At 41.6% G+C, this 21,239-nt stretch overlaps 1 protein-coding gene across 9 annotated transcripts in view; it reads left to right on the top strand.

Moving 5' to 3' along the window:
• Window positions 1-21,239, top strand: part of RBL1 (RB transcriptional corepressor like 1) — a 97,900-nt gene that overhangs the window by 51,952 nt on the left and 24,709 nt on the right. For 8 of the 9 annotated variants that reach the window (XM_033186351.1, XM_033186354.1, XM_033186350.1 and 5 more), the window contains 4 exons: window positions 2,142-2,306; window positions 4,710-4,842; window positions 10,353-10,619; window positions 12,978-13,189. In XM_033186351.1, the coding sequence (XP_033042242.1) occupies window positions 2,142-2,306; window positions 4,710-4,842; window positions 10,353-10,619; window positions 12,978-13,189 (777 nt within the window). The remainder of the gene's footprint in view (window positions 1-2,141; window positions 2,307-4,709; window positions 4,843-10,352; window positions 10,620-12,977; window positions 13,190-21,239) is intronic. The other variant, XM_033186352.1, reaches the window with a different exon arrangement.

The following is a 21,239-nucleotide window of genomic DNA, read 5'->3' as shown; positions in this document are numbered from 1 at the left end:
GTCAGGAGATCGAGACCATCCTGGCTAACACTGTGAAACCCCGTCTCTACTAACAATACAAAAAACTTAGCCGGGAGGTGGCGGGTGCCTGTAGTCCCAGCTACTCAGGAGGCTGAGGCAGGAGAATGGCGGGAACCCGGGAGGCGGAGCTTGCAGTGAGCTGAGATCCGGCCACTGCACTCCAGCCTGGGCAACAGAGCGAGACTCCATCTCAAAAAAAAAAAAAAAGAAAGAAAAATTGGTTTGAAGAGTTAAATTTTTATACCTAAAGTATGCCTGAATTAAAGTTGTAGAAAATGCAGGTCATTGGAAAGCTTATCTCTGTGAATTACTGAGTGTGATTAAAGTATTTTTAGGTTTCTTAGGGAGAAGTGATTCTACTATACACTTACTTTAATGTTAATGTATATATTCAACTTTTGCCATTAGGAAAAAGTTTAGTTTTGTCAACAACCTCATAGTAATTTGTTTTTATTTGTAACATCCTTATTTTATTCAAGAAGCTAAATGCCTTTTTTTTTTAATATATAGAGACTTGGTTTCACTATGTTGCCCAGGCTGTTCTCAAACTCCTGGGCTCAAGCAGTCCTCTCACTGTGGCCTCCCAAGGTGCTGGGATTACAGGCATGAGTCACTGTGTCGCCCTCCTTTGTTTTTTTAAATGACATAAATGATATGTACTGATTGAAGAAAATCATAAACATAAATGTGGGCCGGGTGCAATGGCTCACGCCTATAATCCCAGCACTTTGGGAGGCCGAGGCGGGCAGATCATGAGATCAGGAGATTGAGACCATCCTGGCTAATATGGCAAAACCCCATCTCTACTAAAAATACAAAAGGCCGGGCGCAGTGGCTCAAGCCTGTAATCCCAGCACTTTGGGAGGCCGAGACAGGCGGATCACGAGGTCAGGAGATCGAGACCATCCTGGCTAACACGGTGAAACCCCGTCTCTACTAAAAATACAAAAAACTAGCCGGGCGAGGTGGCGGCACCTGTAATCCCAGCTACCCGGGAGGCTGAGGCAGGAGAATGGCGTGAACCCGGGAGGCGGAGCTTGCAGTGAGCTGAGATCCGGCCACTGCACTCCAGCCTGGGTGACAGAGCGAGACTCCGTCTCAAAAAAAAAAAAAAAAAAAAAAAATACAAAAAATACAAAAAATTAGCCGGGCATCATGGCACGTGCCTATAGTCCCAGCTACCTGGGAGGCTGAGGCAGGAGAATCGCTTGAACCTGGGAGGCAGAGATTGCAGTGAGCCGAGATGGTGCCATTGCACTCCAGCCTGGGCAACAGAGCAAGACTCCATCTCAAAATAAATAAATAAATGTGAATATTAAAGTCATACATTATAATCTAATTATTACTCCTATTAGTATTTTGTGTATATAAACTTTATTCTGGATACTTCCCTTATTAAAATAGAATTATAGTATATATAAGCAAAGTCACTTTAAATAGTTCATTCATTCTGTTATTCTGAGTTAGCAGAAAAAATAATCTGGAAAGGAACAATACATTTAAAATAAAACTAGACTTGGAACCTAACATCTGACTTCTCCCACTGTTGGGCTGTTGACCAGTTTTCACCTCTCATTGCCTCAGGTTGTCATTTATAAAATAAAACGTGAAAAACAGAAATGTATGTGAACATATTTTAAAGAACTTAAAAGCTCCTTTATAAATTAGAAGATGTTAGTAAGCCATAGAATTATGGTTCAAAGATGATTTTGGTTCTGTGCCACAGAATAAGGCCACAGTGGCCGGGTGCAGTGGCTCACACCTGTAATCCCAGCTACTCGGGAGGCCTAGGCAGGCAGATCACCTGAGGTCAGGAGTTCTAGACCAGCCTCGCCAACATGGTGAAACCTCAGCTCTACTAAAAACTACAAAAATGTGCCAGGTGTGGTGGCAGGTGCCTGTAATCCCAGCTACTCGGGAGGCTGAGGCAGGAGAATCACTTGAACCCCTGAGGCAGAGGTTGCAGTTAGCAAAGACCGCACCACTGCTCTCCAGCCTGGGCAACAGAGGGAAACTCTGTCTCAAAAAGAAGAAGAAAGCCACAGCTAGTCCTACATGCAAGTCCAGACTAGAACTGACTGCTTGAAACCACATTGCCTTCTCACCTTTCTCCTCTGCAGGTTATTGAGGTGGTGATCCGCTCAGAAGAAGGGCTCTCAAGGGACATGGTGAAACACCTGAACAGCATTGAAGAACAGATTTTGGAGAGTTTAGCATGGAGTCACGATTCTGCACTGTGGGAGGCTCTCCAGGTTTCTGCAAACAAAGTTCCTACCTGTGAAGAAGTGAGTCTGGGCAAGGCTGATAATCCTATCATTTAAAAAAAAAAAAAAAAAAAACAGCTTTATTGAGAGATAATTCCTATGCCATACAGTTCACCCATTTTAAGTGTACAATTCAGTGATTTTAGTATATAAATAGATATGTGCAGCCATAACCACAATTTTAGAATATATTCATCACTTCAAAAAGAAACATACATCCTTTAGCTATCACTTCCCTACCCCCTTATCTTCTCCCTAGCTCTAAGTAACTGCTAATCTACTTTCTGTCTCCATAAATTTGCCTATTCTAGACATTTCATATAAATGGAATCATAAAAATGTAGTTCCTTTTGACTGGTTGTCGCTTAGCATAATGTTTTTAAGGTTCATCCATGTTGTAGAATGTATCAGTATTTCATTTCCTCTTTTTTTTAAGGTGGGGTTTCCCTCTGTTGCCCAGGCTGGTGTGCAGTGTTGCAAACGTCCCACACTGACTGCACCCTCAACTTCCTCGGCCCCAACGGCCCTTCTGCCTCTCAAGTAGCTGAGACCACAGGCGCATACCACCACACCCACACCCGGCTAATTTTTTTTTCTTTCTACATTTCTTTTTTCGAGACGGAGTCTTGCTCTGTCACCCAGGCTGGAGTGCAGTGGCGCAATCTTGACTCACTGCAACGTCTGCCTCCCGGTTCAAGCAATTCTCTGCCTCAGCCTCCCGAGTAACTGGGACTGTAGGCACCCACAACCACGCCCTGCTAATTTCTTTGTATTTTTAGTAGAGAAGGGGTTTCACCGTGTTAGCCAGGATAGTCTCCCAAAGTGCTGGGATTACAGGTATGAGCCACTGCGCCTGGCCTGTCTTTTCACTTTCTTGATGGTGTCTTTGAAATGCAAAAATTTTTAATTTTGATGGTGTCCAATTCAGATATTTTTTTCTTTTGCTTGTGCTTTTTGGTATCATGTCTAGGAAACTGTTAAACTTATTTAAAATTTTTCAAATGTCTGTGTAAAGATTGAACACTTTTCATTAGTGGCATTTAGAATTAAAAAATAAAAAACAGAGGCCGGCCACAGTGGCTCATGACTGTAATCCCAGCACTTTGGGAGGCCAAGGCTGGTGGATTGCCTGAGGTCAGGAGTTCGAGACCAGGTTGGCCGGCTGGCCAACATGGTGAAACCCCGTCTCTACTAAAAATACAAAAAAAATTAGCCTGGCATGGTGGCACACACCTATAATCCCAGCTGCTTGGGAGGCTGAGGCAGGAGAATTGCTTGAACCCGGGAGGCGGAGGTTGTAGTGAGCTGAGATGGTGCTGTTGCACTCCAGCCTGGACAACAGAGCAAGACTCTGTCTCAAAAAAAAATTAAATGGATAAATAAATAAAAATTAAAAATGTGTGCCCAGAATTGTGCACAAATTACATTTTTAATAGTATCATGTGAGAAATTGAGGTGTTGTGTTTTTTTTCTCTACTTCTGTTATTCTTTCGTAACTCCTGTCTTTTGATTCTTCTTTGTTTTGTCTCCTTATGTACTTCATTAGTCTTCTTGAATTTTTCCCTAATCCCAAACTACTAGAACTGTCCAAGGCCAGAAGGAATTGAAAAGAAGATGGTTTCTTGAAATCTCTCTTCCATACTTTGGTCTTTTGCAGCAGACAGTAACTTACTGGGCCACTCTTCAGTGTTCATCACTTATTTCCATTGAAGAACTTCAAACTCCTTCAAGTTCAAAAAAGCTGTGAACTCGAAGAAGGATTAGTATTGAAGCCATTGCTCTTATAACTTACTAGTCGTATGATCTTGGGCAAATTTCACATTCATATCCTCAATTTTCTCATCCCTAAATGGAGAATGATACTGCCTACCTCATAGGTTTAGTTCTTGTGGTTGGTAACTTACCTATATAAATTATAAGGTTAAATGAAATGAACTCTTTCCATAAGTTTGTTAACATTAAGAATTGAGCACTTTATCCAAGTTGTATTTTGTGAAGAAGTGAGAAAGAGAAATAAAATAGTGAAAAATAGAAGTTAAGAAAACACTTTTTCAGCCAGGCACAGTGACTCACGCCTGTAATCCCAGCACTTTGGGAGGCTGAGGTGGGTGGACCATCTGAGGTCAGGAGTTTGAGATCAGCCTGGCCAACATGGTGAAACCTTGTCTCTACTAAAAATACAAAAATTAGCCGGATGTGATGGCATGCACCTGTAGTCCTAGCTACTCAGGAAGCTGAGGCAGGAGAATTACCTGAACCCGAGAGGTGGAGGTTGCCATGAGCCGAAATCGTGCCACTGCACTCCAACCTGGGCAACAGAGTGAGACTTTATCTCAAAAAAAGAAAAGAAAAGAAAACATTTTTAATAAGTTTTAATCAGCAAGTTTATCTATATGTAAACCCAAGGGTTTTTGTTTTCTACAGGTTATATTCCCAAATAACTTTGAAACAGGAAATGGAGGAAATGTACAGGGACATCTTCCCATGATGCCAATGTCTCCTCTAATGCACCCAAGAGTCAAGGAAGTTCGAACTGACAGTGGGAGTCTTCGAAGAGGTAGGTTCAACATTGGTAAAGGAATGAAAAAGTTACAAAGGGTATTTGGTTTTTTTTTCAGAGAAAATTTTAAGTCTTGTGAGTATATTATTATGAAATCTAATTTTTTCAGCAGGATTCAAAAAGGAGCTTGATGCTTGTGCCAGCACCCCTGTGTAGCTCGTTGTACACTACATTATATACTATAATATATATATTATATACTATAGTGTATACTATATTAATATAATTTTAAATGTAATTTATTTAATACATGTATGTAATCTTTCCTGAATGCTAATGGAGAACTGTTTAAATAAGCTCAAGTCAGGCACGATGGCATCTTTCTGTAGTCCTAGCTACTCAGGAGGCTGAGGCAGGAGGATTGAGGATTGTGTTTGAACCCAGCCTGGGCAAAATAGTGAGACCTCTCTCATGTCCCAAAAAAAAAGAAAAAGAAGAAAGGGAAAAAAAAAAGATAAGTGTATTAGTCTGTTCTCATGCTGCTAATAAAGACATACCCAAAGCTAGGTAATTTATAAAGGAAAGAGATTTGATTTATTCACAGTTCCACATGACTGGGGAGACCTCACAATCATGGTAGAAGGCAAAGGAAGAGCAAAGGCACCTCTTACATGGCGGCAGGCAAGAGAGCTTGTGCAGGGGAACTCCCCTTGATAAAACCATCAGATCTCATGAGACTTATTCACTATCAGGAGAACAGCATGGGAAAGACCCACCCCCATGATTCAATGACCTCCCACCTGGTCCCTCCCATGACACGGAATTATGGGAACGACAATCAAGATGAGATTTGGGTGGGGACGCAGCCAAATCATATCACTAAGCTAAATACCTACTTTTCCAAATTTCACAAATTGATATTCTTCTTTTGCCTGTGTATGTCTCTGTAGAAAAACATTTAAAGCAAAATAAAATTTGTATTATCTTTGGAATGCTTAAGTTCATCTAATAAACTAGTTATTTATACTCTTAAAATAGTTCATTTTGAAACTCACCAATGGAAATATTTTAGTTCATTCTTCCTTATTTTCTTTTGTGATGTAGCGGGCTAATGTGTGCATCTTGTGGATTATATAGTTCTTGGATTTTAAAAAATCAATTAAAATCTCCTGACCACATAGTATCCATTAACAAATCTTAGATGAACAAGTATTCAGGTTACATAGTATGGTACATCCATTTTTGGACTGTGTGATTGTGTATGTGTGTTTGTCTCTCTGTCTGTCTGCAGTCTTTGCTTTATATAAAATGCAGGATCATAAAAATGACTGCAGGCCAGGCGCAGTGGCTCACACCTGTAATCCCAGCACTTTGTGAGGCCGAGGCGGGCAGATCACCTGAGGTCAGGAGTTCGAGATCAGCCTGGCCAACATGGTGTAACCCCGTCTCTACCAAAAACACAAAAATTAGCTGGATGTGGTGGCAGGCGCCTGTAATCCCAGATACTCAGGAGGCTGAGGCAGGAGAATCACTTGAACCCAGGAGGTTGCAGTGAGCCAAGATCGCACCACTGGACCCCAACCTGGGGGATGGAGCAAGACTCTGTCTCAAAAAAAAAAAAAAAAAAAAGCCGGGCGCAGTGACTCACACCTGTAATCCCAGCACTTTGGGAGGCAGGTGGATCATGACGTCAGGAGTTCAAGACCAGCCTGGCCAAGATGGAGAAACCGCATCTCTACTAAAAATACAAAAATTAGCCGGGCATGGTTGGCGGGTGCCTGTAATCCCAGCTATTCGGGAGGCTGAGGCAGAGAATCACTTGAACCTGGGAGGCGGAGGTTGCAGTGAGCTGAGATCACACCATTGCCCTCCAGCCTGGGTGACAAAGTGAGACTCCATCCCCAAAAAAAAAAGATTGCGTAAGGGCATAAGGTCAGGCATAGTGGCTCACGCCTGTAATCCCAGCACTTTGGGAGGCCGAGGCAGGTGGATCATCTGAGGTCAGGAGTTCGAGACTAGCCTGGCTAAATGGTGAAACCCCGTCTCTACTAAAAATACAAAAATTAGCCAGGCATGTTGGTACACACGTGTAATCCCAACTGCTCAGGTGGCTAAGGCAGGAGAATTGCTTGAACCCAGGGAATGGAATTCGCAATGAGCAGTGATGGTGCCACTGTACTCCAACCTGAGTACAGAGCAAGACTCTATCTCAAAAAAAAAAAAGCCTGGCGCAGTGGCTTACACCTGTAATCCTAGCACTTTGGGAAGCTGAGGCAGGCAGATTGCCTGAGCTCAGGAGTTCAAGACCAGCCCGGGCAACACAGTGGAAACCAGTCCCTACTAAAATACAAAAAATTAGCCAAGCATGGCAGTGTGCCCCTATAGTCCCAGCTACTTGGGAGATTGAGACAAGAGTGAGGCAAGAGAATTGCTTGAACCCAGGAGCGGAGGTTGCAGTGAGCCGAGACTGCCACTGTGCTCCGGCCTGGGCAACAGAGTGAGACTCTGTCTCCAAAAAAAAAAAAAAAAAAAAAAAAAAAGCAAGATTGCATAAGATGTGAATACTCAGTAATTTTAATTATTGGGAATAATTATAATTGTTTTTTGACCTTTACAAATCTTGTCAAAATGTTAAAAAAAAAAAAAAAAAAAGGCTCTTCTTGCTGTCAGTTATTTAATGTTTAGATGAATGAAAAAAATAGTAAAAATATTCAGTATACTATAATTTAAAACTTTCAAAATATTGGGAATCATTTCCTTTTTAAAAACTTACCAAGAATAGTTTAAACTGTGCTTGCCACCTTCCTCTCATATAATTTGTAACTAAGTGAGCATCTTTTCTGTACCTTGACAGATTGTCATGTTTCTTTCTTTTTTTGTTTCTTCTTTTTTTTTTTTTTTTTTTTTTTTTTTTTTTTTTTTGAGACGGAGTCTCGCTCTGTTGCCCAGGCTGGAGTGCTATGGCCGGATCTCAGCTCACTGCAAGCTCCGCCTCCCGGGTTTACGCCATTCTCCTGCCTCAGCCTCCGGAGTAGCTGGGACTACAGGCGCCCGCCACCACGCCCGACTAGTTTTTTGTATTTTTTAGTAGAGACGGGGTTTCACCGTGTTAGCCAGGATGGTCTCGATCTCCTGACCTCGTGATCCACCCGTTTCGGCCTCCCAAAGTGCTGAGATTACAGGCTTGAGCCACCGCGCCCGGCCTGTCATGTTTCTTTCTAAATTTGGATCCGCTTTTCATTTGTATATTCATTACATTCTTATTGAGTATCCACCATAGCTGTTCCAGTACTGTGCTAAGAAAAGATCATTTCAAGGGATTTGCAGCTAACTTTATGGCTTCAACTCGAGTCTTGCCTTGAAATGTCACCTTTGAATATGCCTAGTCAGATTCAAGGGCTTGCGTGGAATTTCTTAGATATAAGGCTTTCACATGAACTCTTGTAAAGGAGTAATGGAAACTACTATAGAAATTTGCACTTGCTGGCCGGGCGCGGTGGCTCAAACCTGTAATCCCAGCACTTTGGGAGGCCGAGACGGGTGGATCATGAGGTTAGCAGATCAAGACCATCCTGGCTAACATGGTGAAACCCTGTCTCTACTAAAAAATACAAAAAACTAGCTGGGTGAGGTGGCGGGCTCCTGTAGTCCCAGCTACTTGGGAGGCTGAGGCAGGAGAATGGCGTAAACCTGGGAGATGGAGCTTGTAGTGAGCTGAGATCTGGCCACTGCACTCCAACCTGGGTGACACAACAAGACTCCGTCTCAAAAAAAAAAACAACAAAAAAAAAAAGAAATTTGCACTTGTTTACTGAAGACAGGAAGTAAAAGCTACTTTCATAAGCCCAAGAATTATGGAAAGATTTTTATTAAACCGTAACTATTTTCCCAGTCACCTCACTAATACAGAGAGCTTCTAAATCATCACTAGGGGTCATTTTAATACCTTTTAAGCATGTTTTGAAAATAGATTACAGGGCCAGGCACGGTGGCTCATGCCTGTAATCCCAGGACTGTGGGAGGCCAAGGTGGGCAGATCACGAGGTCAGGAGATCGAGACCATCCTGGCTAACATGGTGAAACCCCATCTCTTCTAAAAATACAAAAAATTAGCTGGGCGTGGTGGTGGCCGCCTGTAGTCCCAGCTACTCAGGAGGCTTAGGCAAGAGAATGGTGTGAACCCAGGAGGAGGAGCTTGCAGTTAGCCGAGATCATGCCACTGCACTCCAGCCTGGGCAACAGAGCAAGACTCCCTCTCAAAAAAAAGAAAAAGAAAGTAGATTACATGACTATCTAATTAGTGAATGTAAAAATAAATAATGAAGACTGGGCATGGTGACTCAAGCTTGTAATCCCAACTGAGGCGGGTGGATCACCTGAGGTCAGGAGTTCAAGACCAGCCTGGCCAACATGGCAAAACCCTGTCTCTACTAAAAATAGAAAAATTAGCCAGGCATGGTGGCACATGCCTGTAGTCCCAGCTACTTGGGAGGCCGAGGCAGGAGAATTGCTTGAACCCGGAGGTGGAGGTCACAGTAGGCCAAGATCGCACCACTGCAGTCCAGCCTGCGTGACAGCGAGACTCCATTCTCATAAATAAATACTTTTGCTTTAAAAGCATATTATTGACCTACCTGTAAGGAATAATTGGTTGAGGGAAGAATTGTGGGAAAAGATTTAGAAAAGATGTAGGGTTGTAAGGGGCTAGAAAAAGCCGTGCAGCTGGTAGAGAGGGAATGGAAAGCAGATCCTGTGAAAGAATAGCACAGGAAGAGAGGCAAAATCCATAATCCTTACTTTATTTTTGATCAACACACTACTGCCAACCCTCAGATTAAGGCAAGGTAAGCAGATTTATATCATCTTTACTCTTATCTTCTGATGGATTTACTGAAGATGATTCCATATCTATTAAATTAGAAAGCCAGAGCTACTGCCTTAAATTGCTTGGAGTGCAAATATGCACAGAGAGGCAAAACTGTGACCCAAATTCCTGATACTGCTTTTGCTTCTCTTCTTCTCAGGTGCTCTTTACTAGGTAAGATTGGGAGATATTGGCCTATTACTAAAATTTAGTGCTCACATCATTGTACCTCTCAACCTCTACTTTATCCTTAATGTTTTGCTCCTTTAATTTAGGCAGAGGTTCAAGAAACCAGGAAGATGAGTGATTGTAGTTTTCACATTTTATCGTAGTGACTTATTTCATGCCTCTTTCTCCCAGTAGACTATATATTCCATGAGGGCAAAGGCCATGTTATTCATATCTAGCTAGTGCCCAGCATAAATATCTCAACTCACTATCTGTTGAGTGAAGTGAGAAAGCAGGAACTAGGAAATAAAAGGGAAGTGTGAGTGGGAGAGTCAAGTCAGATTCTCATCAGGTACTAATGTACTTCTGGTCTGTGCTCTGTTCCAGTTACTACCTTTCAACCTTTTGCAGGAAGAAAGGCAGATAGTGTTGATATGAACATATTGCCACCTGTGCAAACAATAACAGCCAAAATGCTGGGGGAGCATATTATTTTGGAATACATTTCTGTTTTAAATTTATTATTTTTTTTTAGATATGCAACCATTGTCTCCAATTTCTGTCCATGAACGCTACAGTTCTCCTACCGCAGGGAGTGCTAAGAGAAGACTCTTTGGAGAGGACCCCCCAAAGGAAATGCTTATGGGCAAGATCATAACAGAAGGAACAAAATTGAAAATCGCTCCTTCTTCAAGCATTACTGCTGAAAATATATCAATTTTACCTGGTCAAACTCTTCTAACAATGGCCACAGCCCCATTAACAGGAACAACAGGACATAAAGTTATGATTCCATCACATGGTAACGTTATAGTGCATTTGTTTTATATTTTTTCTGAGATAAAAATTTAAGAAATGTCTTAGTGGATTAGATCACATGGTTTTTCTAACTCATTATTTTCTCTTGAACCTATACTTTTTTTTTTTTAATAGATTTGATTTTTTTAGAGCAGTTATAGATTCACAGCAAAATTCAGAGGAAGGTACAGACATTTCTCATATTCCCTCTTCCCCTACCAGAGGCATATAAAGCCTCCCCCATTATCAGTATTCCACACCAGAATGCTACATTTGTTACAGTTGATGGACCTACATTATTGACAATTTACCCAAAGCCCATAGTTTACATTAGGGTTCACTCTTGGTATTGAATAATTTATTGATTTTGAGAATGTATAATGACATGTGTCTGTCACTATAGCTGCATACAGGGTAGTTTCACTGCCCTATAAATCCTCTGTGCTCCACCTTGTCTTTTGTTTTGAACCTATAGTTTTTTTTTTATTTTCAAATTTTATAAATGTACTGTCCTCTTTGTTTGTTTAGACTGATTTTACTTTTTCTTTTCTTCTTTTTTTATTTTTTGAGACAGGATCTCACTCTGTCACCCATGTTGGAGTACAGCAGCACGATCTCATCTCACTGCAACCTCTGCTCCCAGGCTCAAGTGATCGTCCCACCTCAGCCTCCTGAGTAGCTGGGACCACAGGCAAGTGCCACCACTACAAGCTAATTTTTTTGTATTTGTGGTATAGATGGGGTTTTACCATGTTGCCCAGGTCTCAAACTCCCCGAGCTACTTTTAAAATGTTCTTATCTGAGCTTTCCAATATGTATGTATTGAGCAAAAATTCTGTTTTTTGACCAACATCTCAAGTGCTCAAAATGTTTAAAAAATTACTTTTTTTTCCAATAAATTTAAACTATAAATGTGTCACAGGCACATATAAAATGAGAACAAAATTTGCTTTTTTTTTCAATAAATTTAAAGTATGAAAACAAAACCGAATATTCTTGTTTCTAGAAAATAAAGATTTTTACAGTGCATGGTAGCTTTCACCTGTAATCCCAGCACTTTGGGAGACTGAGGCAAGAGGATCACTTTAGCCCGGGAGTTTGAGACCCAGACTGGGCAACATAGCAATATCCTATCTCTACAAAAAATTAAATTAGCTGGCGTGGTGATGTGTGCCTGTGGTCCCAGCTACTCGTGAGGCTGAGGCAGGAGAATCACTTGAGCCCGGGAATTTGAGACTACAGTGAGGCGTGATCACGCAACTGTACTCCAGCCAGGACAACAGAGCAAGACGTTGTCTTAAAAAAAAAAAAAAAAAAAAAAGGTGGGGATACCGGACACAGTGGCTCATGCCTGTAATTCCAGCACTTTGGGAGGCTGAGGTAGGTGGATCACTTGAAGTCAGGAGTTTGAGACCAGCCTGGCCAACGTGGTGAAACCCCGTCTCTACTAAAAATACAGAAAAAACATTAGCTGTGTGTGGTGGTGCATGCCTATAGTCCTAGCTACTCAGGAGGCTGAGGCAGTAGAATTGCTTGAACCTGGGAGGCAGAGGTCTCAGTGAGCCGAGATCAGGCCACTGCACTCCCACCTGGGTGACAGAGTGAGACTCCATCTCAAAAAAAAAAAAAAAAAAAAAGCCAGCTACAGTGGCTCATGCCTGTAATCCTAGCATTTTGGGAGGCCGAGGCAGGCAGATGGCTTGAGCTCATGAGTTGGAGACTAACCTGGGTGACATAGCAAAACTCCCATCTCTAAAAAAATACAGGCCGGGCACGGTGGCTCACGCCTGTAATCCCAGCACTTTGGGAGGCCAAGGAGGGTAGATCACGAGGTAGGAGATCAAGACATTCTGGCTAACATGGTGAAACCCGTCTGTACTAAAAATATTTTAAAAATTAGCTGGGTGTGGTGGCATGCGCCTGTAGTTACAGCTACTCAGGAGACTGAGGCAGGAGAATTGAACCTGGGAGGCAGAGGTTGCAGTGAGCTGAGATCACACCACTGCACTCCAGCCTGGGCGACAAAGCAAAACTCCATCTCAAAAAAAAAGAAAAAATATTAGCCAGGCATGGTGGCTTGCACATGTAGTCCCAGCTATTTGTGGGACTTGAGGTGAGAGGATCACTTGAGCCCAGGAGGTCGAGGCCACAGTGAGCTGAGATGGCGCCACTGCACTCCAGCCTGAGTGACCAAGGGAGATCCTGTCTCAAAAAAAAAAAAAAAAAAACATAACCTAAAAATTACTATTTTGTAGCCTTCTTATACACACAGATATGTATATATATAATTGACAAAATATATATAGTTGACAACTTTCCTAGAACATATGCAGATTATTTCTAATAATACTTATACATTCAGGTGTTGCAAATGATGCTGCAGAGATCAAGCTGATACCTATTTCCATGAATACAAATCAAGAGTCCAAAGTCAAGAGTCCTTTATCACTTACTGCTCATTCATTAATTGGTGCTTCTCCAAAACAGACCAGTCTGACTAAAGCACAAGAGGTACATTCAACTGGAATAAGCAGGCCAAAGAGAACTGGGTCCTTAGCACTATTTTACAGAAAGGTATGTGTTTTTACAGCATTTAAAAAGAGTTTATTTAATCAATGGAAGAAAGATTGAGTAACAGAGACAGACTTTGGTCTTTTTTTTTTCTAATATACATAACACAAAATTTACCATTTTAACCATTTTTAAGTGTACAGTTCAATGGTATTAAATACATTCACATTGTTGTGCAGCTTTTCAGTATTACTACCATCTATCTCCAGAACTTTTTCATCTTCTCATTCTGAAATTCTGTATCCATTTCTCCCTTTCCCCAGCTTCTGGCAACTACTATCTACTTTCTGTTTCTGTGAATTTGACTACTCTAGGTTCTTCATATGAGTGAAATCATACAGTATTTGTTTTTTTGTGTGTGTGACTGGCTTAGCATAATGTCTTTTAGGTTCATCCATATAGCTTGTGCCAGAATTTCCTTCCTTTTCAAGGCTGAATAATATTCCATTGTATGAAGAAAAGAAAAAAAGAACAAAAGAAAAAATATTCCATCATATGAATATACTTTCTGTTTAATACCACATTTTGTTTATTCACTCATCTGTTGCTGGGCATTTGGGTTGCTTCTACCTTTTGACTATTGTGAATAATGCTGCTGTGAACATTTGTGTACAGGTGTCTGTTCAAACCAGGCACGGTTGCTCATGCCTATAAACCCAGCGCTTTGTGAGGCTGAGGCAGGAGGATCACTTGAACCCAGGGGTTTGAGACCACTCTGGGCAACACAGTGAGACCCTATCTCTATTAAAAAAAAAAAAAAAAAAGAAAAGCAGCCAGATGTGGTGGCAGATGCCTATAGTCCTGTCTGTTTTGGAGGCTGAGGTGTGAGGATCACTTGAACCCAGGAGGTTGAGGCTACAGTGAGCCAAGATCGCACCACTGCACTCCAGCCTGGGCAACAGAACAAGACCCTGTCTTAAGAAGAAAAAAAAATAGCAACAAATATCTGTTCAAGTCTCTGTTTTCAATTCCTTTGGGTATATTCCCAGAAATGAGAGGGTAATTTAGTATTTCATTTTCTGAGGAACCACCGTACCATTTTCCACAGTGGCTGGACCATTTTACATTCCCACCAGCAAGGCGCAAGTGTTCCAAGTACTTCACATCCTTGCCAACATTTTGTGTTTTCTGGTTTGTTTGTTTTTTTGATAATGGCCATCCAATGGGTGTAAAGAGACATCTTATTATAGTTTTGATTTTCATTTCCCTACTTATTAGTACTATTGAGTATCTTTTCATGTGTTTTTGCCCATCTATATATCTTCATTATAGAAATGTCTATTCAAGTCTTTTGCCCATTTTTTTAAATTATGGGTTTTGTTTTTGTTGAATTGTAGGAGTTCTTTATGTATTCCATATATTAATCCCCTATAAAATATACTATTTACAAGTATTTTCTCCCATTCTATGGGTTGTCTTTTCATTCCATTGATAGTGTTCTTGACACATGAAAGTTTTTAATTTTAATAAAGTCAATTTATTCTTTTCATTTTTTGTCTGTGCTTTTGGTGTCATATACAAGATATAATTGCCAAATCCAGTATTTCCCCTATGTTTTCATCTAAGAGTTTTATAGTTTTTAGCTCTTATATTTATTATGCCTATTTTTTTTTGAGACAGTCTCACTTTGTCACCCAGGCTGGAGTGTAGTCGCGCAGTCACAGCTCACTGCAGCCTCCGCCTCCCGGGTTCAAATGATCCTCCCACCTCAACCCCCCAAGCAGCTAGGACTATAGGCATGTACCACCATGCCCAGCTAATTTTGTTGTTGTTGTTGTTGTTTTTTTTTTTTTTTTTTTTTGAGACAGAGTCTCACTCTGTTGCCCAGGCTGGAGTGCAGTGGTGCAGTCTTGGCTCATTGCAACCTCTGCCTCCTGGGTTCAAGCAATTCTCCTGTCTCAGCCTCCTGAGTAACTGGGACTACAGGCACATGCCACCATGCCCATTTAATTTTTGTATTTTTAGTAGAGACAAGGTTTTACCATACTGGTTAGGCTGGTTTCAAACTACTGACCTCAGGTGATTCACCCACCTTGGCCTCCCAAAGTGCTAGGATTACAGGCATGAGCCACCACACCTGGCCTGTTTTTGCATTTTTTTGTAGAGATGGGGTTTCAACATGTTGCCCAGGCTAGTCTCGAACTTGTGAGCTTAAGTCATCTGCCCGCCTCAGCCTCCCAAAATGCTGGGATTACAGCCGTGAGCCACTACACCCAGCCCATTTTAATTTTTGTATATGGTGTTAGATAAGGGTCTAAAGTCATTCTTTTGCACATGGATATCCATTTTTCCCAGCACTATTTGTTGAAAGACTGCCCTTTCCTGTTAAATGAGCTTAGAATACTTGTTGAAAAGTCACTTGAGCATAGATATGGGAGTTTAATTCTGGCCTCTCTATTCTATTCATTGGACTATATGTCTATCTGTATTCAGTACCACACTGTTTTGATAACCATAGCTTTGTGTCAAAAGTTTTAAAATCAGGAGGTGTGAGACCTCCAACTTTGTTTTTCTTTCTTAAGATTGTTTTAGCTATTCAAGATTTCTTGAGAGTCTATATGAGTTTTAGGATAGATTTTTCTCTTTCTGCAAAAACAGTGTTGGAATTTTGACAGAGATTGCATTGAATATGGAGATCGCATTGGCTAGTGTTGACATCTTAAGAATATTAAGTCTTCCAGTCCATGATCATAGGATGTCTTTTCATTCACGTCTTCTTTAATTTCTTTCAGCAATATTTTGTAGTTTTCAGTATATGTCTTTTGCAAGACAAGTCCTTGCTTAAGATTATTCCTAAGTATTGTATTATTTTGATGCTATTGTAAATAAGTGGAATTGTCTTAATTTCATTTTTTAGATTGTTCATTAATGTAATGTAAAGGAACACAAGTGATGTTGTTGTACTGATTTTCTTATCTTGCAGCTTTGCTGATTTATTTATTAGTTCTATCAGTTTTTATGGATTCTTTAGGTTTTTTGAGTTTTCCATACATAAGATTATGTCATCTATGAACAAAGATAATTTTACTTCTTTCTTTCCAATTTGGATTTCTTTTTCCTGCCTAATTGCTCTGGCTAGGAATTCCAGTTCTATGTTGAATAAAAGTGGTGAAAGTAAACATGCTCGTCTTACTCCTGATCTTAGAGGAACACCTTTCAGGTTTTCAATTTGAGTATGATGTTAGCTGTGGGTTTTTTTATATACAGTTGACCCTTGAACAACATGTTTTTGCACTGTACAAGTCCACTTGTATACAAATTTTTTTCAGCCAACACAGAATGAAAATACAGTATTTGAGGGATGTGAAACCTGTGTATATAGAGGGCCATCTTTTTGTACATGGGGATTCTACAGGGCGAAATGGAGGACTTGAGTATGCATAGATTCAGGTATATGCAGGGGCTCCTGGAAGAAATCTCCTGTGTATACCAAGGGATTATTGTATATCCTTTATTTTGTTTAGGTAGTTTCCTTCTCTCTTCCTAGCTTTTGGAGTATTTTTTATCATGAAAGGGTGTTAAATTTTGTCAAATGCTTTCCTGTATCACTTGAAATGATTATGTGGCCGTTTTCCCTTTGTCCTTTTAATATGGTGTGTTATACAGATTGATTTCCTTATTTCAAATTATCCTTACCTTCTAAGAATAAGTTCTACTTGGTCATGGTGTATAACCCTCTTCATATGCTGTTGAATTTGTTTTGCTAGTATTTAGTTGAGGATTTTTGCACCAATATTCACAAGAGATAGTGGTCTGTATTTTTTCTTATGCTTAGTCTGGCTTTGCTATCAAGTGATGTACCTTTAGCCACTTAAAAAATACATTTGACCTTTCAAGAGAACATTATGATCCTGGTGAGCTATAAGTTTAGACTGAGGCTCACAGGATTTGATTCTGTTTTCAGATCTAACTTATGTTTTTTGCTAGCTTGTATTCTTTTGTAACTTTGAGTAAGTAGTTGGCCAGCCTCCGGAATTAACTGAAACTCCATTGTGTTATGTTGCTGTAGAATGGAGTTCACTGTGGGACAAATACATGTTGGATCTCATGGGTGAATCTGAATTAGCGAAGAATCATTCTAAAGATTGATGGGATACTGTGAGAAGGCTATATTTTTTTTTTTTTTTTTTTTTTAGTGACAAGGTCTTGTTCTGTTACCAAAGCTACAGTGCAGTGGCATGAATATGGCTCACTGTAGCCTTGAACTCCTGGGCTCAAGTGATCCCCCCTCTTTGACCTCCCAAAGCATTGGGATTACTGTGTGAGTCACCATGCCCAAGCCATTATTTATTTATTTACTTTTGAGACAGAGTCTTACTCTGTCTCCCAGGCTGGAATGCAGTAGCATGATCTCAGCTCACTACAGCTTCTGTCTCCTAGGTTCAAGCGATTCACCTGCCTCACCCTCCCAAGTAGTTGGGACTACAGGTGTGCACCACCACACCTGGCTTATTTTTGTATTTTTAGTAGAGACGGGGTTTCACCATATTGGCCCAGCCTGGTCTCAAACTCCTGACCTCAGGTGATCCGCCCACCACAGCCTCCCAAAGTACTGGGATTACAGGCATGTGCCACCATGCCCAGATGTTACTCATAATTTTTATTATAAATCTAGGCCAGGCATGGTGGCTCATGCCTGTAATCTCAGTATTTCCAGAGGCCAAGGCAGGAGGATTACTTGAGGCTTGCAGTTCAAGACCAGCCTGGGCAACATAGTGAGACCCAGTCTCTACCAAAAAATTAAAAAAATTAGCCAGCATAGAGCCACATGCCTGTAGTCCCAGCTACTCAGGAGGCTAAAGTGGAAGGATAACATGAGCCCATGATTTCGAGGCTGCAGTGAGCTAAGAAGGTGCTACTACACTTCAGCCCAAGGAACAGAGTAAGACCCCATCTCCAAAAATAAAAAATAAATAAAATAAATCTAGTGTGTTACCTTTTAAATTAGCATATGACCAGTTCTTAATTATAATGCCTGAATTATTTTAATATTAATGGAAAAGGACTAAAAACTGTTGACCTTAGACAATAACTTGAATTTGTCCTATCTCTTACAAGCACATTTTGAATAAGATAGCTTCTGATAAGATAGACATGTTAATCAGATATTTATAACCAAACATGACTGCAGTGTATCCCACAACTAGATGGTTGGCTAGCCCATTCTATTGCCCAGGTTGGAGTACAGTGACTATTCACAAGCACAGTTACAGCACACTATAGCCCAAACTCCTAGGCTCAAGTGATCCTCCTTCATTACCCTCCAAGTAGCTGGGTCTACGAGCAAATTTAAGTGTATTTTTCTACTAATCTTTTATTATTATTATTATTATTATTATTATTTTGAGACAGGGTCTAGCTCTGTCGCCCAGACTAGAGTGCAAAGGGACGATAATGGCTCACTGTAGTCTACCTCCCAGGCTCAAGAGATCATCCTGCCTCCTGAGTAGTAGGACCACAGACGTGCACCACCCCACCCAGCTAGATTTTTTTTTTTTTTTTTTTTTTTTTAAGAAAGAGAGTCTCGCTCTGTTTCCCAGGCTCGTCTCTAACTCCTGGGCTCAAGCGATCCTCCCACCTCAGCCTCCCGAAGTGGCTGGGATTACAGGTGTGAGCCACCCATACCCAACCAATTGTTCTTGTAATAATTTTTTTTTTTTTTTTTAAGATGGAGTCTCGGTCTGTTGCCAGGCTGTAGTGCAGTGGTGCGATCTCAGCTCACTGCAACCTCCAACTCCCTAGTTCAAGCGATTCTCTGCCTCAGCCTCCCAAGTAGCTGGGATTACAGGGACGCACCACCACACCCAGCTAATTTTTTTCTTTTTAGTAGAGACAGGGTTTCACCATGTTGGTCAGGACGGCCTCAATCTCCTGACCTCGTGATCCACTGTCTCAGCCTCCCAAAGTACTAGTATTACAGGTACGAGCCACCACGCCTGGCCTAATAATTTTTTTTTTTTTTTTTTTTGAGACGGAGTCTCGCTCTGTGGCCCAGGCTGGAGTGCAGTGGCCGGATCTCAGCTCACTACAAGCTCGGTCTCCCGGGTTTACGCCATTCTCCTGCCTCAGCCTCCGGAGTAGCTGGGACTACAGGCGCCCGCCACCTCGCCCGGCTAGTTTTTTTTGTATTTTTTAGTAGAGACGGGGTTTCACCGTATTAGCCAGGATGGTCTCAATCTCCTGACCTCGTGATCCACCCATCTCGGCCTCCCAAAGTGCTGGGATTACAGGCTTGAGCCACTGCGCCCGGCCTTTTTTTTTTTTTTTTTTTTGAGACGGAGTCTTGCTCTGTCACCCAGGCTGGAGTGCAGTGGCACGATCTTGGCTCACTGCAACCTCTGCCGCCCGGGTTCAAGCAATTCTCCTGCCTCAGTGCCCTAAGTAGCTGGGATTACAGGTGTGTGCCACCACGCCCGGCTAATTTTTGTATTTTTAGTAGAGACGGGATTTCAGCATCTTAGCCAGGCTGGTCTTGAATTCCTGACCTTGTGATCCACCCGTCTCGGCCTCCCAAAGTGCTAGGATTACAGGCATGAGCCACTGTGCCCAGCAATAATTTTTTATATGTCCTTTTTTCTCTATGCTAAATAAATCTTCCTTAATTTATACTCTTCCTCAATCATGTTTTTCTCCATTCTTTGTCACTTGCTATCATGGAAAGTCTTAGCTCACGCTCTGAATTAGATAGTTTTATATTAAGATAAAACATGAGGATTTTTGTTTTGTTTTGTTTTGTTTTGTTTTTTTGAGACAGAGTCTCGCTCTGTTGCCCAGGCTGGAGTGCAGTGGCACAATCTCCGCTCCCTGCAAGCTCCATCGCCTCACGGGTTCACGCCATTCTCCTGCCTCAGCCTCCCTAGAAGCTGGGACTACAGGTGCCCGCCACCACGCCCGGCTAATTTTTTTTTTTTGTATTTTCAGTAGAGATGGGGTTTCACCGTGTTCGCCAGGATGGTCTCGATCTCCTGACCTCGTAATCTGCCCGCCTCGGCCTCCCAAAGTGCTGGGATTACAGGCGTGAGCCACCACGCCCAGTCAAGGATTATTTTTTACGTTTTTATATCAAATCCTATTTCTTTCACAGTACCTCTAATGTGTTTTCTGACCTTGGGCATAGTGATTATCTATTTATTTCTTAGATTTCAGTTTAGCTGTTTGAAACTAATAGTAGCTTAAACAAGAGAATTTATCTTTCACATAAAGTCTGTGTAAGTAGTATGGGACTGCTGTGGTTACCATGACCATTAAGAACCCAGGTCCTGGCCAGGCGTGGTGGCTCATGCCTGTAATCCTAGCACTTTGGGAGGCCGAGATGGGCAGATCACGAGGTCAGGAGTTCGAGACCATCCTGGCTAACATGATGAAACCCCGTCTCTACTAAAAATACAAAAAAATTACCCGGGCATGGTAGCAGGCACCTGTAGTCCCAGCTACTCGGGAGGCTGAAGCAGGAGAATGGCATGAACCTGGGCGATGGGGGTTGCAGTGAGCCGAGATTGCACCATCACACTCCAGCCTGGGCGACAGAGCAAGACTCCATCTCAAAAAATTAAAAAACCCAGGTCCCTACAAGGATTTTTTGGCCGTTCTCAACACAAGGTTTCTAACTCAGTCCATGATGACTGCTTCCCTTCCAGATATCATATCTGCATTCTAGCCAGCAGGAAGAAAAAGAGCATGCCTCCTCACCTTCAGAACCTGTCCTAGAAGTTACATACACCAGTGCTGTTTATTTCCCACTTAGTCATGTCGCCACTTGTAGAATTTATTTATTTATTTATTTTTTTTTTTTTTTGGAGACAAGGTCTCGCTCAGTCACCCATGCTGGGGTGCAGTGGCAAGATCATGGCTCACTGCAGCCTCAACCTCCCAGGCTCAAGCGATCCTCTCACCTCAGCCTCCTGAGTAGCTGGGACTATAGGCACAGGCTACCACACGCAGCTAATTTTTTAATTTTTTGTAGATAAGGGGTTTCGCTATGTTGCTTAGGATGGTTTCAAACTCCTAGACTCAACCAGTCCGTCCACCTCACCTTCCCAATGTGCTGGGATTA

This window comes from Trachypithecus francoisi, unplaced genomic scaffold (assembly GCF_009764315.1).
Source record: "Trachypithecus francoisi isolate TF-2019V2 unplaced genomic scaffold, Tfra_2.0 Lachesis_group21, whole genome shotgun sequence".
In the NCBI taxonomy this organism is placed as follows: Eukaryota; Metazoa; Chordata; class Mammalia; order Primates; family Cercopithecidae; genus Trachypithecus; species Trachypithecus francoisi.
This window is presented reverse-complemented; position numbering and strand designations above follow the sequence as displayed.